At 39.0% G+C, this 14,811-nt stretch overlaps 1 protein-coding gene across 1 annotated transcript in view; it reads left to right on the top strand.

Moving 5' to 3' along the window:
* Positions 1–14,210, top strand: part of znf280d (zinc finger protein 280D) — a 22,369-nt gene extending 8,159 nt beyond the window's left edge. Inside the window, exons 5-18 of the mRNA XM_020606163.1 lie at positions 2,050–2,259; positions 2,345–2,419; positions 2,554–2,657; positions 2,904–3,091; positions 9,376–9,533; positions 9,618–9,718; positions 9,808–9,954; positions 10,513–10,647; positions 10,766–10,983; positions 11,739–11,879; positions 11,975–12,037; positions 12,141–12,256; positions 12,347–12,371; positions 13,691–14,210. Of these exons, the coding sequence (XP_020461819.1) occupies positions 2,050–2,259; positions 2,345–2,419; positions 2,554–2,657; positions 2,904–3,091; positions 9,376–9,533; positions 9,618–9,718; positions 9,808–9,954; positions 10,513–10,647; positions 10,766–10,983; positions 11,739–11,879; positions 11,975–12,037; positions 12,141–12,256; positions 12,347–12,371; positions 13,691–14,063 (2,054 nt within the window). The 3' untranslated portion in view covers positions 14,064–14,210. The remainder of the gene's footprint in view (positions 1–2,049; positions 2,260–2,344; positions 2,420–2,553; positions 2,658–2,903; positions 3,092–9,375; positions 9,534–9,617; positions 9,719–9,807; positions 9,955–10,512; positions 10,648–10,765; positions 10,984–11,738; positions 11,880–11,974; positions 12,038–12,140; positions 12,257–12,346; positions 12,372–13,690) is intronic.
* Positions 14,211–14,811: the final 601 nt, after the last annotated feature.

Genomic DNA, 14,811 nt, shown 5'->3' on the forward strand with positions numbered 1-14,811 from the left:
GTGGGCTTCATAGACAACTGGAAAACATTTTGGGGAAAACCTGGTCTGATTAGCAGAGACGGCATCCATCCCACTTTGGGTGGTGCGGCTCTCTTCTCTAGAAATCTGAACGGGTTTGTTTTACAACCTAAATTATGACAACCCAGAGTTGAGTCCAGGATGCAGGGTCGCAGTCTTACACGCCTCTCTGCTGTCTCTCTGCAGCTGCTACCCACCCAACCCTCCCAGTACCCCATAGAGACCGTGTCTGCCCCCCGCCCACCTAAATTATATAAATCAAGAATCAACTCTAGAGGAGTTATTCATAACCTAATTAAAATTAAAATGACTCCTCTTATAGCGGAAAGTAATAGGACAATCAAATGTGGACTATTAAATATCAGATCTCTCTCATCTAAATCTCTGTTAGTGAATGATTTGATAAGTGAACATCACATTGACTTATTGTGTCTTACTGAAACATGGTTACAGCAGGAAGAATATGTCAGCCTAAATGAATCCACTCCACCTAGTCACAGTAACTGTCACATCCCTCGAAACACAGGCCGAGGTGGTGGCGTGGCAGCGATCTTTGACTCAAGCCTATTAATCAACCCTAGACCTAAACATAGTTATAACTCATTTGAAAGTCTCACCCTGAGTCTCTCACACCCAAACAGGAAAACTCAAAAGCCTTTTCTGTTTGTTATTGTATACCGTCCACCTGCTCCTTATTCAGAGTTTTTAAGTGAATTCTCAGACTTTCTGTCTGATTTAGTGCTTAGTACAGATAAAATAATCATAGTAGGCGACTTTAATATTCATGTAGATGCCGACAATGACAGCCTCAACAATGCATTCTGTTCATTATTAGACTCTTTAGATGACATAGCTCTTGCCTCCAGTACTACTGTGAGGAACCTTGGAGTCATCTTTGATCAGAATATGTCCTTTAAATCGCACATAAACCAAGTCTCTAGATCTGCCTTCTTTCACCTGCACAATATTGCAAAAATCAGGAGCATCCTGTCTCAAAGTGATGCTGAAAAACTGGTCCATGCAGGCTGGACTACTGTAACTCTTTACTATCAGGATGTCCCAATAATTCCCTAAAAAGCCTCCAGTTAATCCAAAATGCTGCAGCCAGCGGTTTCTTCCGTTAAAGGGAGTTTTTCCTCCCCACTGTCGCCAAGTGCTTGCTCAAGGGGGATTTGTTGGGTTTTATGTAATAATATTGATAACAGTAAGGTCTAGACCTTACTTTGTGAAGTGTCCTGAGATGACTTTTGTTGTGATTTGGCGCTATACAAATCAAATTTGATTTGATTTGAAGTACAACAACACAGGTACACCTCGTTTTTGAGCTTTCCGTCACATTTAAGATAATAATTCATCACTGTAACATTGTAGATAAGTCAGAAAACAGAAAAGCATACCATGGGCTCTTTAAAAAAAAGATGGTAAATAAGGTGGGTCCCAAAATGAATCTTTGTGGAACCCCTCTACAAATACTACTAAATTAAATGTAGTTATGCTATTGTGAAGTTGTGCTGTTCATCTGACCTGTCTCTTCTGAACCAACTCTCCCACAGCGGCAGCATGTTGGCTCTTCCTACTTCTCTTTCTTCCAAACCCTCTCTTGCTGCTTTACCAGCACTAGTTGAAACCAATAAATACCTGAAACAAATCAACTGAATCGCTAATCAAACTGATTGGACTGATCAACTTTCACGTCTCTTGTGGTATTCCCCTGGACTGACGGGGCAAACATTCACCGTCAGAATTTATGAACTAGCATTAAGTTTATCCACTTGCAGAGCAGTCCATATACATTCATGCTATATACAGTGTGCTGACCTCCGCAAAAGCTGTAATGTTAGTTTAGCTAGCCTTACTAGCTTGCTAATAACATATTAGACGAGTTGGATCTCAGCGATTGACAAAAAAGAGAGGAGGAGCTGTTCACAGATGGTCCATTGTCATGTGTTTGTGTATGTAAGAGAGAAACAGAGCAGGGCATGGTGGGACTGAGTGAGTACATGTGTTTAAGGAGTTTGTTCTGTCTTTTAGCTGGTCAGCAACAGCTTTTTCAGCAGGGCAGTCCAGGCACGGTAATACCTGGTGCTGTCCACAGGCCTCAGGTGCAACAAATAAGCAACAACATTGTGACACTGTCTAATGTCCAGAGCCCTGCTGTATATTCAACACAGTCCAACCAGCCCAAATCACACCCTCTTCAGACCTTCCCTGTGCCTGTAAAGGCCATTAGCAATAACAAAGGTGACATTCTTCAAGTTTTACCTTACTTTGCCATACTTGCTGGCAGTGACCAAAATGTAAATGTATTTTCTTGGGTTTCATACAGTTGAAAGCTCAGTCAAACGAGACATACCAACACAGCAAACAGACAGCTTAGCAAAAAGAGCAAAGATTGATTTAGGTAAGTCTCTTTTGCAAGAGGAATTTTAATACTGCCTTGTAATCTCATTGTCATAAATACACCCTAAAACAAATGTTAGTTCTACTTATATTTAATATTGTGCTAACTGTAACGTCTAACCGGTTTTCCTGTAGGGCCACCAAAAGTAACCGCCAGAGAGGAAAATGGGATCTTAAAGCAAAAGTGCCCAAAATGTCAAGAAGAGTTTATACAGGACACCCTGAAATTTCATTTGATGGTGAGTAAAACTGTCCTGCAATGCCCGGAAACAATTACATTTTACATCATAAATATAAAATGTGGTAAGTATCCACCAAAAACTTTTAATGGCATACTATGCTCTTTCGATCCTGCTTAGCTTTTTTACCACATAGCAACCCTTCAGACAAATATTTTCTGAGTAAAATGTTCTTGATGTGCATCTTAAATAAATTAGACATCAATATGAAGTTGGCATATTCATGTAAAGCATGTCCCATTTCAGGCTTGTCGTAAGAATGTAAAAGGCACAGCTGCATCAACTATGACCATTAGTGCAAACAAGCGCATCATGCTGGTCTCAGATTTTTACTACGGCCGCTTTGAAGGAGATGGGAAAAAGCAAGAGGGGCAGAAGACCAACAATACTTTCAAGTGCCAAAGCTGTTTAAAGGTTCTCAAGAACAATATCAGGTATGATCATGCGTTTCCTTGCCCTCAGTAAAATCACAGTTAATAATCCATTTCTTGTGTACATGTACACTGTCTCTTAGCTCTTTTTTGTCTCTACCAACTCCTGAGGGAAATATCTTGCTTTTTACCTACTAAATGTTCTGCTAAGTTCAGTAGCTCATCTCTAACTCTGTCTGCTGTTTGGTGCTGAGCAGGGAATGTACAGTGTGCTTTTTAAAGTTAGTTTTGGTTTGTTTTTTTTTTCCCACTGAAAACAGCTTCCTGCATATGAACAATGAGGCTGTGTGCCAGACAGAAAAACAATGAGCTGAAACTGGCTATAAAGCTGAGTGCACCTGCAGACTGTGATAAATGTCTGTAGGTTCATTACTGAAATTAACTTAGCATGAATGCACAGCTAAAAGACAGGTGCTGGTCATGATAAACTAAACCAAAAATGACCACACACTGAAAGCTCACATGATATATTTGGAAAATGTAGCCACCGGTTGACAAGATAATACACACCAGCCCCCCTTGATGTTAACCAGTGCTCCAGTTAGCTAACACAGTAAATACTGACCAGTGATTCAGTGAACACATAGGGTGATATGTAGATATGTAACTACATAAACATAAACACAACTGTGAGATTAAAGTATATAGACTTATGTATGCTATATAATAAAAACCCTAACTAATTATATTCAGTTCTATCTAATAATGAAAATCACCCTAACAAATGTTTGCTGAATTTATTGATTTATATTTTTATTTATTCTTTATTTATTTTTGTATAAGTTGGTAAACACTTCTCCAAATTGAACCTGTGATGTTAGATTTGTTTTAAATGCAACAATGCAAGTAAATTATTTTCCAGCATTGAGTCTCTGATCAAAAACTGTCTACTAGGACTTTAGGAATTTGCTGAAAAGAATGTCCAGTGCCAATAAAGAAAGCATGGACACCTTCCTCAGCTCTCGCCACAATGTTCTTTTCAGATGGATGACAGTATCGGACCATTTGCTCTCATGGGTCTAAAGATGAAAAATGACTGCTACTTTAGGTGGCGTAAGAACTGCTCCTCCGATTAAATAACTTTGTTTCAGAACATTGTAAAAAGCTTCTGTAAGCTGCTTTTAATGGGGATGCACATTTGTACTGCTTGACACTCTCACAGTCAAGGTCATAGTTCATCCACATAAAATTTTCTATTAGGGGAGCTGAGGTAGCAGAATGTGCAGGCTGAAAAATGGGCTGTGCCTCGTCAGGGCGGCAGTGGCAGGTAGCTATGGAGGTGCTCATTGCAGCCGCAGGGCACCACATCATTAGGCAAAACAAAAATCCGTGTGTAATTGGTGATATTATAGCAGCCATTATACATGCTTAAAATGTGAGGTGCAAGGAGAATACTTCATTTATCTTAAAAACCTTTGGGACATGGACCCCAACCACCACATGTGCATACACTATCAATATTCACCACTTCTTCACTTTGGTTTTGTTTTATTTTGCATTCTAAAAATAGAAATATTGCTCAAATCACTGCAGAGCTCCTGCACATATAGAGTCTATAAGTGTTTTTATTTTTTGATCAATTCAATTGTCAGATTGTGTTGTATGTGCTGACAAAATATGCATGTGCACATTTTTTGGTTAACATATAAAAGGGGCCCATGTGGCACATGGACTTAAAATGCATAAATATGAGTGACCTAGTAAGTATTATTATTTTACTTTTGCTATCAGAGCAGCTCCGTTCATTTTTCAGTTGTTCATGCAACTCTGTGTACATTTGCATGTTCTTGTGAAATGACAACTTCAGGTTTGTAATGAATGATGGAGCTGAAAATAGATGTTGTGCTCCACAAACTTATAAGTGTCATTTTGTTTTATGTAACAGTCTGTTGAGTAAAAAGACCAAAAGAGGTATTTCAGTTTAGAGATTGCAAGCAGCAATTTTTTTCACTCAGTCTGCTGATGATTTTTCTCGATGAATTGGTCAGTTGTTTAGTATGGAAACCAGGAAGTGCTGTGCAGGAACAAATGAACCCTTTGCACAGATTGCTTAAAGCTATAGTATGTCCCTTAAGGTAGCGTAGCATGGATCTCCAAATCAGTCCGCTCTGCTCCACTACAGTCTGCTACACTCAACCACATTCTGCCCAGCTCTTCAGATATTTGTTGTTTATGAAATGAGAAGGCATCAAAACATAATGTCTAAGCAACATTTTTGAAAACCTGATTGGTTAGAGAGGTCTGTCCTGCTCAAAACACTTTTCAATGAGTCTAGGTTAGAGCTTTTGGAGCACATTTCTACAACAGATGTTTCAAAAAATGTTGCATACTGTAGCTTTAATTCATGCTCTGTTTAATTATTTATACATACTGTATATATCGCAGACTTTAGATCACATGTATTTAATACAGTATTACCTTGATCTTGGACTGAGATTTGTACATATACTGTGGGTTTTGGCTGTTGCACACAATGAATCATGCTATTTCAATTACATAAAGTGAGCCACCTCTTGACAGCTGTGCACATATTGCAGCATTCTGACTGACGGCTCATGAGCTGCTTTTCTGCACCTGTGTATATTTATTGCGCTTCAATTTGGTGTCTAACTGTTATACAATGACCATCTGAAGCACAGCTCTCCAGCTCAGCAGTTTCTAGAAACATTTCCCATAGCAAATTTACATGCAATGAAGAATTAGAACATCAACAGGCTTAAATTCCTAAATGTTTTAGTAGTACTTGTGGTTCAGCTTAGATATTAAACTCTTAAATTTTAGCAGTTATTTTATGGAAATGTATTTATTTTAGTCTGTTAAGTGGCTTGCTTATTGACTTTCAAGTCCTGCACACAGGACAATCTTGTATGAGCAGGACACAGGTGCACAGTTTTATTTATTTTTTTCCTTCTACATGAAACCTCTCAGGCATCACAGTTTAGTCCATAAAATGTCCCAACAAAGTAGTGACAAAATGCCCTTTGTGAGTTCTGAGAGCCTAGTTTGCACTTGATTTTAGTACTACCTCCTGAGGGGTGCTGAAATTTAGCTCCCAGACCTTACCTCCAAAGCAGGCGCACCATAGTGGAAACAAACACAGAACCCGTGATGAGCGTTACTCAGCATGACGCGTTTCAGTAGGTTCCTATAATGAAAAAGTTTTTTTACTCTCATTTTGCTTCTTTATGGAGACAAGCTGGCTTATCATTTGTGATCTTCCCTTGTATTAAAGGTTACGTGACATTTCTGTGGTTTCTGTGTCCACCCTCTCTTCCAGGTTCATGAACCACATGAAACACCATCTGGAGCTAGAAAAGCAGAACAGTGAGAGCTGGGAAAGCCACACAACCTGTCAGCATTGCTACCGACAGTACATGACTCCGTTCCAGCTGCAGTGCCACATCGAGAGTGCTCACAGCCCCATCGAATCGAAGGAAACAAGCCCCCCTTTTCCGACTGAGAACCATGGCCTCGGATTTGGAGGTGCTGATTCTCATCCCAGCCGCTTCACACTCGGCTGCAAATCGCCCCAGTGCACGCTGGAGGTCCTGGTTTGATGGGGCCAACAGGACAACGTCGTCTGCAGTGAACACATAGGGTGATATGTAGATATGTAACTACATAAACATAAACACAACTGTGAGATTAAAGTATATAGACTTATGTATGCTATATAATAAAAACCCTAACTAATTATATTCATTTCTATCTAATAATGAAAATCACCCTAACAAATGTTTGCTGAATTTATTGATTTATATTTTTATTTATTCTTTATTTATTTTTGTATAAGTTGGTAAACACTTCTCCAAATTGAACCTGTGATGTTAGATTTGTTTTAAATGCAACAATGCAAGTAAATTATTTTCCAGCATTGAGTCTCTGATCAAAAACTGTCTACTAGGACTTTAGGAATTTGCTGAAAAGAATGTCCAGTGCCAATAAAGAAAGCATGGACACCTTCCTCAGCTCTCGCCACAATGTTCTTTTCAGATGGATGACAGTATCGGACCATTTGCTCTCATGGGTCTAAAGATGAAAAATGACTGCTACTTTAGGTGGCGTAAGAACTGCTCCTCCGATTAAATAACTTTGTTTCAGAACATTGTAAAAAGCTTCTGTAAGCTGCTTTTAATGGGGATGCACATTTGTACTGCTTGACACTCTCACAGTCAAGGTCATAGTTCATCCACATAAAATTTTCTATTAGGGGAGCTGAGGTAGCAGAATGTGCAGGCTGAAAAATGGGCTGTGCCTCGTCAGGGCGGCAGTGGCAGGTAGCTATGGAGGTGCTCATTGCAGCCGCAGGGCACCACATCATTAGGCAAAACAAAAATCCGTGTGTAATTGGTGATATTATAGCAGCCATTATACATGCTTAAAATGTGAGGTGCAAGGAGAATACTTCATTTATCTTAAAAACCTTTGGGACATGGACCCCAACCACCACATGTGCATACACTATCAATATTCACCACTTCTTCACTTTGGTTTTGTTTTATTTTGCATTCTAAAAATAGAAATATTGCTCAAATCACTGCAGAGCTCCTGCACATATAGAGTCTATAAGTGTTTTTATTTTTTGATCAATTCAATTGTCAGATTGTGTTGTATGTGCTGACAAAATATGCATGTGCACATTTTTTGGTTAACATATAAAAGGGGCCCATGTGGCACATGGACTTAAAATGCATAAATATGAGTGACCTAGTAAGTATTATTATTTTACTTTTGCTATCAGAGCAGCTCCGTTCATTTTTCAGTTGTTCATGCAACTCTGTGTACATTTGCATGTTCTTGTGAAATGACAACTTCAGGTTTGTAATGAATGATGGAGCTGAAAATAGATGTTGTGCTCCACAAACTTATAAGTGTCATTTTGTTTTATGTAACAGTCTGTTGAGTAAAAAGACCAAAAGAGGTATTTCAGTTTAGAGATTGCAAGCAGCAATTTTTTTCACTCAGTCTGCTGATGATTTTTCTCGATGAATTGGTCAGTTGTTTAGTATGGAAACCAGGAAGTGCTGTGCAGGAACAAATGAACCCTTTGCACAGATTGCTTAAAGCTATAGTATGTCCCTTAAGGTAGCGTAGCATGGATCTCCAAATCAGTCCGCTCTGCTCCACTACAGTCTGCTACACTCAACCACATTCTGCCCAGCTCTTCAGATATTTGTTGTTTATGAAATGAGAAGGCATCAAAACATAATGTCTAAGCAACATTTTTGAAAACCTGATTGGTTAGAGAGGTCTGTCCTGCTCAAAACACTTTTCAATGAGTCTAGGTTAGAGCTTTTGGAGCACATTTCTACAACAGATGTTTCAAAAAATGTTGCATACTGTAGCTTTAATTCATGCTCTGTTTAATTATTTATACATACTGTATATATCGCAGACTTTAGATCACATGTATTTAATACAGTATTACCTTGATCTTGGACTGAGATTTGTACATATACTGTGGGTTTTGGCTGTTGCACACAATGAATCATGCTATTTCAATTACATAAAGTGAGCCACCTCTTGACAGCTGTGCACATATTGCAGCATTCTGACTGACGGCTCATGAGCTGCTTTTCTGCACCTGTGTATATTTATTGCGCTTCAATTTGGTGTCTAACTGTTATACAATGACCATCTGAAGCACAGCTCTCCAGCTCAGCAGTTTCTAGAAACATTTCCCATAGCAAATTTACATGCAATGAAGAATTAGAACATCAACAGGCTTAAATTCCTAAATGTTTTAGTAGTACTTGTGGTTCAGCTTAGATATTAAACTCTTAAATTTTAGCAGTTATTTTATGGAAATGTATTTATTTTAGTCTGTTAAGTGGCTTGCTTATTGACTTTCAAGTCCTGCACACAGGACAATCTTGTATGAGCAGGACACAGGTGCACAGTTTTATTTATTTTTTTCCTTCTACATGAAACCTCTCAGGCATCACAGTTTAGTCCATAAAATGTCCCAACAAAGTAGTGACAAAATGCCCTTTGTGAGTTCTGAGAGCCTAGTTTGCACTTGATTTTAGTACTACCTCCTGAGGGGTGCTGAAATTTAGCTCCCAGACCTTACCTCCAAAGCAGGCGCACCATAGTGGAAACAAACACAGAACCCGTGATGAGCGTTACTCAGCATGACGCGTTTCAGTAGGTTCCTATAATGAAAAAGTTTTTTTACTCTCATTTTGCTTCTTTATGGAGACAAGCTGGCTTATCATTTGTGATCTTCCCTTGTATTAAAGGTTACGTGACATTTCTGTGGTTTCTGTGTCCACCCTCTCTTCCAGGTTCATGAACCACATGAAACACCATCTGGAGCTAGAAAAGCAGAACAGTGAGAGCTGGGAAAGCCACACAACCTGTCAGCATTGCTACCGACAGTACATGACTCCGTTCCAGCTGCAGTGCCACATCGAGAGTGCTCACAGCCCCATTGAATCCTCAAGTATATCACAACTTCATCTGACCTGACTGTATAAGCATACACTTAGTGGCTATTTGTAATTTAACTTTTCTTTTTCTTTACCAGCCAATTGCAAGATATGCGAGCTGGCATTTGAGTCGGAGCAAGTGCTGCTTGAACACATGAAGGACAACCACAAGCCTGGGGAAATGCCTTATGTCTGCCAGGTGTGTCACTTGTTACTGAGCTGTGGTTTGGTAACGTTTCAATGAAAACATTCACTGATAACTGAAATTCTGTTTCACTGATTTCACAGGTGTGCAATTACAGGTCCTCCTTCTTCTCAGACGTGGAGACACATTTTCGAAGTGTTCATGAAAACACAAAAGACCTGCTGTGTCCCTTCTGTCTCAAAGTTCTTAAAAGTAGTCACATATATATGCAACACTACATGAAACACCAGGTATGATGCTGCATTTCATCCAGTTTGTTTAGAAGTTAGTAATGCCTTTCTAAAAGTTGCATTACGAATACAACACAGATACGGAGTCACAGAATTGTGTTTTTTGTAATAGGCTGCTGGTTCTGTAAAGTCTTTACTTTAAAAAGTAAATTTGCAGGAGTTTGAATTTACTTTTGGTTTGTACATTTTTTTTTTTTTTTTTTTTACTTTACACATTTTCCAAATTGAAGAACTGTTAAAACATTGTAATCACCTTTGGGTTGTATTTGTAGCTCCACCTGTAAGGTTAGATTGATTTAGTTGTCTGCTGAGCACCTTGCTGTAATAAATAAAAAGCTGACAATAAAATGTGCTTCTCTTCACCTTTGCTAAAGGAGAAATAAATATGGTAGAGCTGGAACCAAACAAAATTAATTGCTATTCTATTAATAGTAGTTTCTTTCATACTTATTTTCATTCAAATGAAACGACAGCAATTAGCCTCTAGTTGCGCTGCTTATTAACCACTTTTTTTCTTTTCTACAATGTAATGTTTTTTGTTTTGTTTTTTTATGTCAGAAAAAAGGGATCAATCGCTGTGGGAAATGCAGATTGAATTTCCTCACCTACAAGGAGAAAGTGGAGCACAGGACTCAGGTCCACAAGACTTTCAGAAAACCTAAAGCCCTGGAGGGTCTTCCTCCAGGTACCAAGGTGTGACACTGCTGTAATAAGATTAGTACAGCATTAATTTCAAACCTACATGTTTGAACAATTTTTAGATTAATGCAAATTTAATATTGAGTCAGTAAATATTGTATTTTCTTTCCAGGTGACCATTCGGGCCTCCCTCTCAGGAAAGATGCCCGTCTCTCCTGATCGACCTGGCGTTGTCAGTCCAGAACCACTACAATTCAATCAGCAAACCAAACCAGTCACTGTATCTAAATCTAAATCATATGTATCTGGAGCGGAAAAACCCAAGGCGACTCAGAGCAAGAAGAGAGATGCTCGAACTGCTCGGCACAACCTGGCACTCAAAAACCTCAGGTTTTTTTCAACGACTAATTTCATTTTTATGGAAATTTGAACAGATGTTTTTAATACAAACCAATCATTTGTGCTGCAGTTACAAATCTGAAAGAGCTCTTGTTACTTGTATTATCACTTATTTTATCAGAATGTATTAGGTTGAAAATGAATTAATGGAATTTTTTTTTAATCTGGGGGTGTGGAATTAGGAAGAAATGAGCTTTTCAGCCTGTGCCACTACTAACATAACATACCTAAACAGTTGTGTTGCATTGTGGGTCATATTAGAGTGAAACTGCTGTACTGTTTAAAGAAGCAGTCAACACAGACTGATTTACTTTGAGTAAGCCCTTAGCACCAATTGAGTTGTTGTTTTAAGGCGCATTTTAAAATGGCTTGATTTTGTAAATGAATTAAATGTTAAAAAATGTGGTGTACAGCAGGTAGAGTGGGATTTAATTCCTTAAAATATAATGTGTACCATTAAATTAATTGGGCTCAGCTATTAAGCACAGTGTGCTGGTTTTAGTCATATGAAATAGCTTTTAAGCAGATGAAATGTAGGGTCATGTACTGGTATAATGGAAGCAAACGGCTGACACAGGTATCTGTTTGTGGGTACCCATAATGAACCATCTCAGCTGCAATAAATTCACATTATTTATCCTTTGCAGTATAATGAAGTCTGACTCATGAAGGGGTTCTTTTTAATGTTTAAACTTCAGTCTTTGACCATATAATAAAACGTTTGTGCTCTTTATTTCATTTTTCAGACTCAGTGCAGGACGTTACACATGCATCGAGTGCAATTCACAAGTTGACGACTTATTTTCTCATTTCCCAATGGTTTCAAGTTGCGGTGCGTGCAAATATCGCACCAGTTGCAAAGTTTCCATTAGTGATCACATGATAAAGTGAGTAACAATTTTAATCGAGTCATGGCTTTGGTATTTTAGGTCCAATGTTTTTATCTGACAAATCTCGTGACATATTTTCTGGTCCTTGCTAGATTTCATAGCACCATCAACAGAGTCTTGAAAAGAGATCATAAGAGAAATTCATCTTCACTAAAGTAAGTATGCCTCATAACTTCTGTTTTGCACAGAAAATTGTATTTTCTTTTTGGAATTGAACATGGAATTTGAACATGACCGGACTTTTTTTTTTCTCCTCAGATTCACCCTGGTCTGTCTCAACTGTGACCTCCTCGTGGATGCATCAGGCGGTGACCTGATGACTAAACATTTAACTGATAGGCCAAATCACACATGCAAAATCATTCAAGATAAAGGTATGTTTTTCCCTCTGCTTCCACCTGAGTAACTACTAGTATTTAGTGTTACAAGTACCTTGAAAAGGTTGTCTCTTGTGTTTAACCCAGCAGATGTGAAAGCCAAAGATCGAGTGTGAGTAGAAACAACTACCCACATTACATCCTGTCACCTGCTTATATCTAAGCTATAAAAACATTTGACAAAGAACATCTGTTGAATTCCTAAAGGGGCACTGCAGTGATTTAGTTCCTCACTTCCATCAGGAAGGGAGACCTGCAAACATAGTCAATATAGACACAGGCTGAGAGGTCCTGACATTGATTGCCTAGTTTAGGTTAAGTGCTACAAACATTTTCTCATGTGCAACCCAGTAGCAAAGTCAGCATATAATCTGTTTCCTTCATTGATCTGTCAGATAGAATTCAATAGTTAGGGATTAACATCACTCTATGCAGCTGTAAACAATGGTTTGTTGCTTTACAATAATTTAATATGTAAAAAAGTCAAGTTTGTGTATCTGGAATATTTGGACTGAATGAGTTTATCCTCTCGGGTAAACAGAAAATGTATAAAATGTCATGTTTTTGGTGAAGCATCTGAGCCAGTCAGCTGCTAGATCAGAGGACGGCTAGGTGTTTCCCATAATGCACTGAGGTCCTGAATTGCAGGAAACGCCAAACACTCATGGGGTACATTTCATGTCTCTTATAAAGATCATTCCTCTGTCAGCCCAGAAGTCGTTCCAGTCGACCAAGGACATAGGGCATTCCAAGTCTCTCATATTGGCTTGGAGGAGTGAGGACCAGGTATTCACAGACGTTTTTTCTGAACTGACATGCCCCTTTATCAGAAATCAGTTGGTGATGGGAAGCTTCTGATGTGGGATCTGAGGAAAGGACATCTCATGTCATTAATAATGTGTTTCCTCGAGTCCTCTCTCCTCATGTTTTCTTCGCATCTTATGTGGGTGGGACTAAGACACAAGTAAGAGAAGCGATGGAGCTTATGAGATTTGGGATTTCCTCGTCGTGAGGTTACTGCTGCCGATATCCGAATGATGTCAGAACACCTTGAGATCAGATCAGACAGAAATCTAACTGACATGATTTGTGTGGTCATTGATTTTGTGAAGGCCTGACTCAGCTAAAGCTGCGTCGACTTGACAACATTGTACTGCTGTTTTCATAAGCTCCCTTTTGATATTCAACTACACTGACCTGCATGTGTAAAATTGGAGGTGTGCCCCTTTAAGGTTACTTAACAATATGGTCTCAAAAACCTGACACTTGGTTTCACTTATAGAGTAGCTGTTTAAAAATGTATGTCATCGCAGTTCAAAAACATTGTTTGGTAATAGTTGATAAAAGCATGAACCAGTGACAAGCTTGCTAAAGACTGCATGTTAAACTTAAGTATGTTTTTAATAATGTTGTCCTCTTCCTTTCACACAGACAATTCATCTTGACACAGCCAGCAAAAGTCTTGTACCTGGTGACATCAGCACCTGCTCAAAGACCAAAGGAAATGGATTTGAAACTAGTTGAAAGTCTCACATCTAGAAGTGTTTCCACTGATGAAGCAGGATCAGAGCCTATGTTACTAGCAGCTGATCAAGAGAAATCTTCTGCAGAAGCCTCTTCTGAAGGAGAATTAAAGCAGTCGTTGTTGCCTGCTTTATCATCGTCTTGTACATCAGATGGGGTTGTAGATCTCTGTGATGAGTCAGTGGTTACCTCAGAAGGCTCAGATGTCAGAGAGCAGCTCCCTGTCTCAGCAATTTTCCCGGAGAATGAGACGGGGGAACAGCAAACTACGTCTGAATGAACCTGTAAATCATCAAAATGATGCACATGACAAACTGGAGGTTAAATAACAGCTTCTTCAGCCAAACCTCAGCATTTCGCTACAAATCTCCTCATGTTTGGCAAGTCCACTTCAACTACAGGTATGTGCCAAAAGATTAGAATATCGAGGAAAAGTCCATTTATTTCAATAATTTGTTTCAAAAAGTGAAACTTGTATGTTATATTAGTTCACTGCACACAAAGTGAAATATTTCAAGCCTTTATTTGTTTCAATTTTGATGATTATGGATTAAAGACAAAAAAAACCCAAATCCAGTATTTCACAAAATTAGAATATCATGACAAAGTTCAACATTGTAGGCTCCCTGTGTCCCAATCTAGTCAGCTAATTAATGCAAAACACCTGCAAAGGTTTCCTCAGCCTTGAAATTGTCTCAGTCTGGCTTAGTAGGCTTCAGAATCATGGGGAAGACTGCTGACTTGACGGTTGTGCAGACGACCATCATTGACACCCTCCATAAGGAGGAAAAGTCTCAAAAGGCAATTGCAAAAGAAGCTGGATGCTCACAGAACGCAGTATCAAAGTATATTAACAGAGTGTTAAGAAGAAGGGAAGAATGTGGCCGGAAAAGGTGCAAAAGTGACAGGGATGACCGCAGCCTTGAGAGGATTGTCAAGCAAGGGCGATTCAGAAATCTGGGGGAGCTTCATAAGGAGTGGACTGAGGCTGGTGTCAGTGCATCAAGAACCACCACATACAGACGTCT

Source organism: Monopterus albus, unplaced genomic scaffold (genome assembly GCF_001952655.1).
Source record: "Monopterus albus unplaced genomic scaffold, M_albus_1.0 scaffold4.1, whole genome shotgun sequence".
NCBI classification, from domain to species: domain Eukaryota; kingdom Metazoa; phylum Chordata; class Actinopteri; order Synbranchiformes; family Synbranchidae; genus Monopterus; species Monopterus albus.